The following is a 12,445-nucleotide window of genomic DNA, read 5'->3' on the forward strand; positions in this document are numbered from 1 at the left end:
ATATATATATATACAAGTATAAAGCATCATTATAATGACCATTTGGTTGGTACAGCAGCATTTCACTGCACCATTATGATGTTGCACTTATGTTTACGTAGAACACATAAACACATGTTAAGGTTTATTAACTGTAATGTAACCGTAAATAAACCTTAAACTCTGTTTCCTTGTTCGTTATGTGTCACCCTAGTGAGAGACCATGGTTCTAGGTAAAGTAATGTTTATCATAATCTCCCCTCGGACATCTTCCTATTCCCTTTTGGTTTAACAACACTGATCCTGCTCAAGTTCAACATGGATTCATTCCAAATTAATATGTGTTGTTGGTCCATTCATTGTCCTTCTACAGTCGTTGCATTCAATGACATTTGAATAATCTGAGAATGTTTCGATGTGACTGGGGGTAGAGAATAGTTGTGGATTGAAAAGTATCCACCACGGGTCCATATACAGTTATGGAACATATCCTTGTTGAAAACAACATTGATGTTATGTTTTAAACAAGTTCTAAGTATATTAAGTATTTTTGTAAAATACTTATTAATAAACTCAGCTGAAGTAGGCCTTTAGCCCCCTTAAGAATAGTTAGGTGTGTGTAATTTTTGGTCAGCGATAACAAATAAATAATAATAGCCTTATAATTATGATAATAATAATAATATACTCACAGGCATACTTATACAAATTTGAATAACCATAACAATAATAATAATAGACCTAATAATAATACGAAACCACAAGATTTATGTTAGTACTACTCAAGTTATTTTTACGTCTCATAAACATTTAATGCCTGAAATGAATCACTCGAATCGTTAAACTGTCTCAGGTTTTCCTTTGACCCAAATATCAACGGCACAACAAAGTCTCTTTCGTGCATGCTTTTCTTTTAGCCTTTCATCGGGGGTATTTTTTTTCATCACGGTTGCATAATAAGCACCATGGTGTCGTTCCCAAATCATCCCGTAATGGCTGCCACTGCTTATTGTTCACATCCTCCATTGTCTCCCAGCGCCATTTTGGCTCTGCAGGGGTAGCAGCAGCTAGTTAGCCAGGGTGCTGTTAGCGTCTATCGTTAGCTGCTAATGAAAGCATGCTAGCCAGGCTAAAACTTCAGCCTTTTGCTCTCAATGCTGCTTGTGTTATCTGTCCCGAAGCTACTGACTCGAGGCAATGGATGTGAACGTGCTTTATATAGCCTAATAATGTTCTGGAACTATGAAATATTATTGTGTAGGCCTATTGTGTTTTCTTTTTTTTGCCTTTGTGTTTTTATTAAGTTTGTCTTACACATCAACACAGCAACATTTAATATTGACTATTTCGTCCTCAAATTACAAAAGCACTAATGACTATTATATGCTATAGGCCTATTAATTAGACTATTACAAGCATATCAATTATATAAATAATGATAGTCACAATAATATCCAAAATAATAGGAATGATAATAAATTCTTGTGGGGGAAAATAATACAGTCACCTTTTGTAATTTATGTAGTTTTTATTGTTATTATCGTTTCCACTATGAAAATAATGTACAATAAATAATTTGACTTTTATTTTCACTATTAAAGAATCTCAATAAATAAACTAGGGTCTAAAACTCATCAGCAGGGTTTTTTCTCAGCAGATTGCCAGTCTCATTCACAAAGAGAACGAATCGTCTTTATTTTCCTAAAAGCAGCCCAGGTATCTGTATCCAGACGACACCACCGGTTCCTGAGAGGTTTTTAATAATCGCCGATAAAGCTGCACTGCATTCGTGGAATGGGCCTTAAACAGTAGCCTATGGGTAATAAAATAACATTTACAATGCTGGGAAAAAATATATTTCAACAGGAGAATTAAACAGGAAAGGCAATAAATACCTGAAATTTTGACAAAAAGAAGAGAAGAAATTGATGAATCCAAATAATTTCGTGTGAAAGGGTTAAACTCAAAATCATACGAGGACCAGCTTCTTAAAATTATCTCAGGATTATTTTGACTAGTTTTCCACAGAAAAAAAAACCAATACAAAAGAAACAGCTAAATCAACTTTCTTCATAATTGTTTGGGGAATGTTTCCGTGAAGCATTCTTACAGCCTATATTTAGGCAACGTTTAAACAGGTTTTCCTCGACAATCGTTTTCGAAAGGTTCATCATCGCATCGTCCCTTTAATTGTAGTCCTATTCTTCAATTTCCCGGGACCGATTAAAAGTTTAAATGCTGCAAGTCTATAGTACAGAGTGTGCTAGTGAATAAATCGAAATCCTCTTCGGAGAAGTCTACAGGGCTGTCAAGTGAGCTCTGCAAACTCGGCGACAGTGCGTCGGATATCTGCAGACAGGAGTCCCCGGCAAAGAAATTCAAATCGGGAAGAGAGGAGGATGCGGTGGAGGAGTTGGAGAGCGAGGAAGAGACGGCCGGAGCGGAAGAGGAAGCAGAGGTGGCCGTGGTTGTGATTGAGGAGTCCTGCCGCTCTGAAAACGCACCATCGGGGAGCGATACCGCCCCAGCTGCCGCAGCCGCAGCCGAAGCCCCTTGCCCGGCCTCCTCCAACTGCATTGTCCTGGGGTTATCGGCGGTGGGCGTCGGGGTGAATGACGATGGGGACTGGCGGGTCGCAGGAGTGTCAGAAGGGCCAGATGCCACCGGCAACGGTTGCGTTTCGGGGTGGCTCAAACAGCCTCCCTCCTCGGGCGTGGGTTGCGCATTGTCCCTGTTGTCATTAGCGTAGGAAGTAGAGATGGAAACAGCAGCTGCCGAGGAAGAATTGCTGTTCCCAGGTTCACCATCCGACGAGGCTCCCCCGGTCCCCGAGGCCTCCAGCGGCTGGCTCGAATAAGGAGAGGAGGCATCGGCGCCTTCCAGAGGCTCGAAACCACCGGGGTCGCCCGACTCGTGCGCGCCCCCGCCCTCTCTGTGATGCGTGGTTTGACGTTTGTGTTTCATGCGACGGTTCTGAAACCAGACTTTGACTTGGCGCTCGGTAAGATCCAGTAAGGCAGCGATCTCCACCCGCCTAGGCCGACACAGGTATTTGTTAAAGTGGAACTCCTTCTCGAGCTCCAGGAGCTGTGTGTTGGTGTACGCAGTGCGCAGCCGACGGGACCCCGCGCCTCCGCAGTCTAGACCCGCCTGGTTCGGATCTGAGGACAGATAAGAAGAGAAAAAATACTGGAAGGCACAGAAGCACAGAAACAAACCTGTACAAATAGGTTTGAAATGCATATGTAGGCCTATTATCTCGGTTGTTTAACGCGTTTTACCATTGCAGCCACGAGTTAAATTCAATAGCTGCGACTGGAAATTATTAACACATTTTCTGCAAAGAATTACTACCCCACATTAGTTCACAGAACGGGAGCAGAATCTCCCCTCGGCTCTCATATCTGTAATAAAACAAGTAGTATCACCAAGCACAGCCCTCCCATTCAAAAAGCAATCAAAAATCATAACGTTCACACCGGTGCAGCTAAGTGACCAATAAAACACACACATAAAGGAGAGATTATGATGATGTAAAATTGCGTGTTCCCCTCTTCAAAGGCTCGCAGCCTCTGTCTGAGTTTAAAGATCTGCATGTGTGATACAAACATGTACAAAACGTGAGGAAATTATAAAAATTGTTTAGCAGTATAACGAATTGTCCATTTCGGCTGTACTTAAAATATTTAATATCTCAAATAAAGGAGAAATGCATAACATTAGGCAATGGGCAGCTGTAACTTTATACATATTTTTTTATAATAAAGTACATAGCGTTTTTTAATAGGTCTGGATAGTATCTATATTCGAATTAACAATGCTAACACGCAAGTATTGTGTGTTGAAAAAATCCACATAGGCCTATTAGCATAATAAATTGTCTAGGTTAGCCATTTTCAAATGGCCTTTGTATAGACCTACCATAGCTTGAATCCAATGTTGACTTCTATTAAGCCCTGTCGTCTCCCACCCCCCTTGCGCGGTGGCCCTGCTTCACCATTATATAGCACCATCCAATATGGCTACCGTCCCCATCACTAGCATGAATATGATTATCATCATCCCAGTGGATTCGCTGCACCCAGATGGACCCTGGCTGAGATACATTTGATCGAATTGTTAATACAAAACATTATCATTGAGGTTATCGATAACGATTGGATTTAAAATAAATAAATAGGCCTATATGATGTCATGCATTCACTGTCAAAATAAATATTTCTGTGAGGAAAAACGATCTGTAGGCTATGATAATGGGTGGATGTTGCATGCAAAATGCTGAATCAGTCATGTATAATGTGTGTCGACTGTGTGTGTGTCTGTAATAATAAAAAAGAAAGACATCAGACAGGTAACCTAATAGAATGTTAATAACTGCATGCCATTTCCATAAGAACATGAGATGTTTCAATCACTGCAGCATAATGCAGTAGTCCCAGATATGGCTTCCTCAAAGAAGCACCATCACCAGAGCACAATGCAACACATCCACATGCGGATGGGCATGTTCACATCACAACGTAACTATAATGTCATAAAACCAAAGCATCGTGCAATGCATTTCAATGTTCATGGTGTTATAGAAGTGGGTGGAATGGAAGGCATCGATGAAAATGGAGAAATACGACAGTAAAATATGGCAGCAAAATATGGAGTCTCCAGCATCCATGTATAGTCTACTGACCTGTGGGCGAGTCTATGCCAGCCGAGGCGTACCCGGAGGCGGCAGGCGATGGAGAGGACGAGGCAGTCGGGATAATAGCTCCACCGCTGCTGGAACTATTCCCAGGTTTAGAGCACTTTTTCGACGATTTCTTCTCCTTCATCCAGGGGAATTCGTGGGCGAGTGGCCCGGTAGAGGTGGCCGTTGCCGGGCCCGGTACCTGGCCAGTCGGGCAGGGGTTCTGGGTAGCGCGGTGGTGCGTCTGGAGGCCATTGTTATGGGTGGAGGTTCTCCGGTTCTGCTGGCTCCTAGCAGTCGGTCTCGGCTGGCTAGCTGTGCAGGGGCTGAGGCTGGGGATGGTGTGCTCGAAGGGAGGCGGAATTACTGTCGACTCCTTGATTGATGAAGTTTGAAATGACTCCAGGACGGCAGGGAAGGACGTCAGGCACTCTGCTAGGGACGGCTGGCTGTTTATAAAACCGATCTCCCTCTCAAATTCAAAATTCATAGCTCCCTAAAACCAGTTTCACCCTAAACGGCGAGACCCCAAACAATCTCTTCCCCCAAAAAAACAAAATAGGGCCGCTAAAAATAAAAGGAAAATAAAAAAACGCACGACCATAGATGCTCTCGTCCGCAATGGCGTATTTGCGGGGGCTATATAAAAAAATGTGTATATTGGTGATATTACTAGCGTATGGGGACCTGGGTAGGCTAAACTGAAGAACTATGGGGCGAAATTGCAGCCAATTCCTGGTCATGTGACCAACAACACCCAATAAGAGCCACTAGGCCTGGCGGTGGATGTGAGAAACGCATTATTATTTTTCTTACAAATGCAATGAAAAAAATATCAGGCGATCCGTTGTTGTTTTGACTTAACAGGGGGGTGGGGGGGCATTTCCCAAAATGAATAAAAAAGAAAGTGCTCGGTTACCATGTGTCTCTCTATCTGCTGGCTGTGGCGCGTGGGCGTTGTGGCGCGTCCATGAGGGCCTTTTACCGCCAGACAAAAGAAAATCTCGTCCTGCAGCAGAGATTTTCGATCAAACGGGTGATGTAATGATTGTTAGCATTATGGTGAACGCAGCTAACTCCGTTTACAATCTGGCACTCCAAAGAAACTACTGTTTCTAAGAGTATGCTCATCAATCTTTCATAGTTTGACAGCCACTAAAGTCCCCATTCCAGTGTTGCACAAATACTATTTGAGATGCACAGGATCCCCGAATGACGAAGCCAATTCTCACTCATAGCTCCTACCTTTACTCTCTATTGGCAACATGCGTTGAACGCTATTCAGTGTCCATTGAACCTAGTGCAGTTCTAGTCTAATACAATATTAAATATAATGGAAAGAGGACTTCATATTATGTAAGTACTTGCGTTTTATTAGATTAAGTTTTGGCAACTTGTTTTAACTATGTGCTGTTTGTATGCAGAAATGCTTCTTGTGGGCCCAATTTAAACATTGGTCGAAGTCTACAATACTACGAGAGGGCTGAAATTATTTCTCTCAACCAGAAACAGAGTGCCTCGCATTCCTTTCTTTCTGGTTCAATCATTCCGTAAAACATCTCCACCTTCTTCCCTAGTGTGTGAATTGTTTACAGAGGAGAGTTCATAGTGAGGTCGTTCCTACAACTGCAGGATTCCAAGTGCTAAAATCTGCCCCTTCCACCAAATGTAATAATATAGGCCTCCTATTTCTGGAAGGGTTGTTCGAATAAATGGTTGGACCGAAAACTTAAAAAAAAAACACAGGGACAACCTAAACAAATCACCGAATACTGACAAGGACACCATGTTTCACCATGTTTTAAAGGGATCGCGGAGTAAGAGTGGACATTTTTGGGAGACCTAAAGTAGCCCCGGGTGAGGAAAAAAAAGAAACAGTGCGGTGATCAATCTTTCTCTCTCTGCAAAGAGCCTGACAGGAGCCACCCTCAAGAATTCTCCCTCACCTCTCTATATCTTACTTATATGGGAAACCAATAATGAAAAGCTATCTATGTATTTCGCTTGTTTCCCGCGTCTACAAAGCTCAAACGTGTCCAATACAGAGCATTCAGCACCATTTGAAATGGGGGGCTATTTCTGGAGAACAGATTCCGTCTGATGTTTTATTTTTTAAACACAGAGGCAAAGCTACTCCCCTGTTTCCCATGCCATTTGCCCTTTTTTTTAAAAAAAAAAAGACAGGCCAAATGAGAGAAATGTGTGTGGGAGTCAAGTCTATTGAGAGCAATACAAAACAGAGAGCACTGGGTGTTTCAGCCGAGTTTGGGATAGTCTACATCTAAACACTAGCCTCACTTCTGCTTACAAAGTTACTGCTGACATCGCATAAAACATCTGGGTCACGCAGTGAAAATATCATCAGGCTATTTTTACCTGGAGAACTTTGGACTCTGATAGAGGAATTCACGAGCATTTTTGGGTTATTCTGTGGACCACGTTTTAGGTGGTAGATTTTTTTTTTTTTAAGATTGTGCTTATTTAATGAACGGTGGGTCAGACGATATTTTGTCAGTTTTACTGATGCATTTGGCCGGATAATATTGGCGTTTAGTAGCTGCAATAGGCTAAATAGGCTACCACAAATAACTGGTAAAATTAGTTATTATGGTTATAATGGTTATGTTATTGTGTAATAATAATAGTAATATACTACTAATAATTATAATAGTATTATTATTGTTGTTATTATTAATATTGTGATCGTCGTTGTTGTGTTTGTGTTGTAGTAGGCTATTTACATGTAGGCCTATATACTTGTTAATAACAGTAGAATGATCAGAATAAGTATATACTATACCATTATTATTTGCCTATTATTCATGTTGTTTGTTGATCATCTCTGACTTTGATCCATATGGGATTACATGTCTATCCCAAGATTAATTTTCATTTGATAAAGGGCAAAATAATGGAGCACTAAGCAACATAAGTGTAACTTAAATACCCTTGAATGTTTTGTGTGGTTTTATTTCATACAAAAACACCCATAACTGTCGACAGTTGTTTGTTTCATGTCTCGTCAGTTGTTAACAGTGAGGCCGTAGCAGTTTGTATTGGCTTAGGTGCTACCGCGATAATGCGAACTAACTCAGCTGGCCGTCTGTTTTTATGAGGCAATAAATTAGATCTAATCTTTCCCTCGCGCTGGTTATTGGTGTTTTTATTGTCTGTTAGTCAAACGGAGATGGAAAGAAAGTACGGACCTTATTTATAGTAGGAGTCTGATTTATGTCCAAAGTTACGACGCGCCCAAGTCGTCTGTGTTTAGCAAAGCGGTGTGGAGGAGCTCGAGAGCCAGAGCGAGACGGAGAGGGGCTGGGTCACGTGACCAGTACATGGTGGAAAAAAACGGGGGCTTCTAACAATAATAGCTTCCACTTCCTACAGAGCTTGGTTTGTATCTGACCGCACCTTGTGTTGGGGAGCCAAAACAAATGCATTAATTTTCGAAATGTTATTGAACATATTTGTGATAAAATTCTCCCTTAAAATAGAAGGTGAATTATACATTGTTTTATATTGTTTTATAAACAATATAAAAGACAACATTTTGTATTCTACATGCCTTTAACAGCTACAATACATTTTAGAGACTTATGTGTATCCAATAAGTCCAATTGGCATTCAATGTGCCATCTTAACACCTAACAAGTGCTCAATAGACCACCCTGGAATGTTAGATCGTAGGCCTATACACATTTATTTTACGTTCAGCTCTTCATCAAAACATCCTACTGTCATCAAGAAAATCAGATGGTTCGGTTTGGTTAACTGGTATGTTGCATTTGACCCATTACAGAAACAGTGAAATAAGAAACCCAACCGCCACTTTGGCTAGCCCAGGGCTGTCTTTTCCTCCATTTACTTGAAAATATTTCAAAATCGCAGAAGAGGGTAATGAACAGACCATGAACAGTGGAATGTGGAAACCTGTCACTCGGCAGGCATAAATTTGTTTGTATTTTTTTCCAACCTTTGATAACAATTAGATTGTTGCCAGATAAGCACAAAACTTATCTAGCTTAGCTATCAATGTGCGTCATAAGGGCAAACACAAAGCTGTTTTGTGACAAACAAACAATGAATAGTGTAGTTTTATGCCTCTTTTGGACCAGTTGCCCATTAGAAGTAGAGAAAACATTCCAAAACGAGTAAGGTTAATCGAGAATACAGCCTAGAATGAAACAATAGCATAAAGCGTGCATAAAGGTAGAATGGGTTTGATACATGGCGCCCTAATTTACAAACTAGTACATGGGATGCCGGTTATGCAGTCATTAAAATCCTTTCCTGGCTCAACATATTGATCCGGTACCTTATCCCTGTATTACAGTAGATCTATATTGTGAAACTTAATATTTAAAAAGCTTCCTTCCAAAATATGATAGCTACCCCACCATCTCATTCGCTAAGGAAGGCGGATGTGGAATATTGAAACGTATTTTTTAACTTTTGAAAGGATATTGCATGCCGGTATGTATTAGAAGGAAAGCACCAGTATGTATTAAATCAGTTAAACCCTTTGAGATATTGGATTGCCCTTGAAGTTCCAAATTATGTGTTTCCTGATTCACTGCGTTTGTGTCAAGGACTGAGGATAGCTCTGAATAACATAACATTTTATTAAAGAATTGCTCGACAGACAACTCTCTCAACAAGGAAAGAAAAATAATCTACAAAGGACAAAGAAAGGTAACTGTTTTCTCAAAAAAAGACTTGCTCTTTTTCGCCAGCTAATAGTTTGTCTAAATTTTCTGACTATGCATGGACGGGTCCCCGATTCACTTCTGAGCATTTTCCCTGTACAAGTCAAGACATTTATGAACAAGGGTCATAATAGGAAGATAAAAACTACTTTTTTTCCTTCTAAAATACAATAACTAAAAAAAATTAACTTCGGGACAATGGACAAGAAGAAACACAATGCCTTTTCCCTTTCATAACTGGTAAATACTAAAAAAGTACAGTATTTTTTGTCGATATAAATACATGAAGGATAAATAATAATAATATTACAAAACAGAAAGTATTTTAAACGGTTATAACAAATAAATATTTATATTTGAATGTTCACTTGAACACACATTAGCCAAAGACGCTTTGATTGCAGGATCTTCCGTCTTTAAAATAAGATTTCATTTTTTTTTTTTTTTTTTAACTTTAACCATCAAAATGTAAACTCTAAGTGCAACAATGATGTCTGGATGTAGCAAGCATAGTAAGTCTAGCCTCTTACGACGATCAGCGAGAGGAGTTTGGCGATACCCAAGTACTACTTGTGCTACTTTTCAATGTGTGTTGGAGAAACAACTGCCAAAAAAGGGTTGGTATTCAAAATGGCAAGAAGACAATAGACGATTGACGAAGTGGGTTATGATTATAGGTTAGTTTGTTTTGTGTTGTTGGAAAATGTGATCATATCGAATCACTAAATACACACACGTTGTTGAAATGTAGCTCAAGGATGTACGTTGTCCAAACTGCCATCACTAATGTCATCAAAAGTGAACAAAGTGTTTCTTTTAGGTCTAGCACACATCTGCTTTTCATCCATGACATGCATTTTTGTTCAAATATATACCCTGTTTCCATGTTAAAAGTTGATATGTGTGAACCAAAAACAATAATAAAATAATAACAATAATTGCTCTTTTTCACCTTAGTGTCCGCTTACGTGACTGACCCCTCAGAGACCGAGAGAAAAGAGAGGGAGAGAGGAAGACAGAAAAAGACAAAACAGACAGAGACAGACAGACAGACAGACAGAGACAGACATACATAAAGGAGGGGCCAAAGACTCACACATATATAAAGAAAGAGTTTTCCACTCCTTTTTTTACCCTGTCTCAATGTTGTGCTAAAATAAGAACATTATTTTTTTTTTGAATGTTTCTCTCATGTATGTTTGTGTTAAGATGTCAACAGCTGGCATAGCCCGGCTTTGAACATGTGTCAGCAAAAAGAAGAAGTAGCATAGCTGTGAGTGTGTGTGTGTGTGTGTGTTTGTGTTTGTGTGTAAAAGGCTAAGATATTCTTACATTTTACACGTCCATGTATGAGTGCAAGACCAGCCTGGATAACTGCTAACACTTTTAAGGGTTTAAGTAATCCACCTATTGCAAGGTTTAGAAGATTTGTGTATGTCTGTGTGTTTGTGTGCGTGTGCGTGTTGGTGTGTGTGTGTGTTGGTACGTGCACGTGTGTGCGGTTGTGGCGGGAGTATGAGGGGAATATGAGGGATTGTAAGAAGCATGCTTCAGTGAATGATGCTGCTCCCCAAGACAAACGACAGTAGGGAAATAGCAGGAGATATTTAGAGGGAGAAAGAGAGAAAGCGAGAGAGAGAGAGAGAGAGAGAGAGAGAGAGAGAGAGAGAGAGAGAGAGAGAGAGAGAGAGAGAGAGAGAGAGAGAGAGAGAGAGAGAGAGAGAGAGAGAGAGAGAGAGAGAGAGAGAGAGAGAGAGAGAGAGAGAGAGACATATAGAAAGGCAACAATCCAGTGGTTTATGCTTGTTCCCTCTTCAAAGTGAGGAGCATAGAGTAGCTGGGACTTGGTTTTCTTTTGGTGAATATTTTGTTGTTGTTGTTGCTGCAGGCCTGTGTGCTTCCCCACCTATCCTCCCCTTACCTCCACACACCTCCACACAGAAGAGCCCTACACCCATAACTCAGCAGGACTGACAATAAAATGTGCTCCTTGGAGTAATAGAGCTGCCAGCATCATTAATCTAACCACCTCGTTAACCACCATTAAAAAGTCTACCCTCTATATTTCATTTACCCCTTGCTTCGGCAATGGGAGCTGTGTGTGTGTGTGTGTGTGTGTGTGTGTGTGTGTGTGTGTGTGTGTGTGTGTGTGTGTGTGTGTGTGTGTGTGTGTGTGTGTGGGTGTGTGTGTGTGTGTGTGTGTGTGTGTGTGTGTGTGTACGAAATGGGGGTGGATGCCATCATAAAAAACATGCCTTTAAAGCATTCCAAGCCACAGTGCAGAAGCATAAGGTGTACCGCAGATGTTTCCCTCGCACTATGTCTATTTTCAACCTACATGCTAGGCCCAACTAGGCTCCATCCCTAACATTTATAAAGGCTACCAGGGTGTACTAAGGTGACCAACTCTCAGGACAGTCAGTATTTACTAAGTTGGAAATCCAAGCATTAAAGCTGTGGAAAGTCCAACAGCAGATTTCTATTGTTAGCAATTCTCCAAAGATGCGTGGGGAAGTATTGCTAGCTATGTACATGGATTTGGTCCTCCACTGCTTTTGGACGATAACAGTTCCAGTTATATGTACTATGGCGCACATCAAAATAAGAAATGTGAGGTATAAATTGAATAAACCTAACTCTAACCACAATACCTCAAATGATGCAAGAAAAACCCTGAACCTTGTAAAAAGTTGTCCTAATATGGCATTGTAGTAACATGAGGTAGTTCTAAGTCAAACAATCCTTTCCAATCATTTCCAATCATTTCCAATCTTTGTCCAACGTTATCAAAACTCTAGCCAACTATCATTTATCAGCCTACTCTAGGTATGTATAGGTGCAAACTGGTCTGGTGCTGGAACCTTCTGCCTATCCACTATATGGGAACTGGGTCCTATATGTATGGCGGTGGTACACTTCTAACCATCTACTAATTGAATAGCATCAATTGACTTGATGTCATAGTGGCTGACAAATTGGAAGTACTTCAAACAAGTTTGGACCTTTCCTGAGCAACATAAACCACTGGATTGTCACACATACCCAATCTCTTTTTTCGCTCTCTCTCCACCCAGTC

At 40.6% G+C, this 12,445-nt stretch overlaps 2 protein-coding genes across 2 annotated transcripts in view; both read right to left on the reverse strand.

The window, feature by feature from the left end:
- Positions 1-1,487: 1,487 nt before the first annotated feature.
- On the reverse strand, positions 1,488-9,129 carry hoxb2a (homeobox B2a). The gene is made up of 2 exons (XM_060043219.1): positions 4,664-9,129; positions 1,488-3,140 (listed from the first exon to the last, which is right to left on the reverse strand). The coding sequence occupies exons 1-2, from the start codon at positions 5,148-5,150 to the stop codon at positions 2,203-2,205; spliced, it is 1,425 nt and encodes a 474-aa protein (XP_059899202.1). The 5' UTR covers positions 5,151-9,129; the 3' UTR covers positions 1,488-2,202.
- Positions 9,130-9,265: 136 nt separating this feature from the next.
- The window catches only part of hoxb3a (homeobox B3a), a 56,730-nt gene continuing 53,550 nt past the window's right edge, over positions 9,266-12,445 (reverse strand). The window contains 1 exon segment of the mRNA XM_060043207.1: positions 9,266-12,445. This exon segment is cut by the window's right edge and continues 951 nt beyond it. The gene's annotated coding sequence lies outside the window, so the exon portion shown is untranslated.

Source organism: Gadus macrocephalus, chromosome 2 (assembly GCF_031168955.1).
Source record: "Gadus macrocephalus chromosome 2, ASM3116895v1".
Classification (NCBI taxonomy): Eukaryota; Metazoa; Chordata; class Actinopteri; order Gadiformes; family Gadidae; genus Gadus; species Gadus macrocephalus.

What these genes read in the sequence shown, in the direction of transcription:
- hoxb2a (XM_060043219.1), bottom strand. Translation starts at nt 5,150, where the DNA reads ATGAATTTTGAATTTGAGAGGGAGATCGGTTTTATAAACAGCCAGCCG. An exon ending in TGGCATAGACTCGCCCACAG is followed by an intron (nt 3,141 to 4,663) that starts GTCAGTAGACTA and finishes ATCTGTCCTCAG; the next exon opens with ATCCGAACCAGGCGGGTCTA.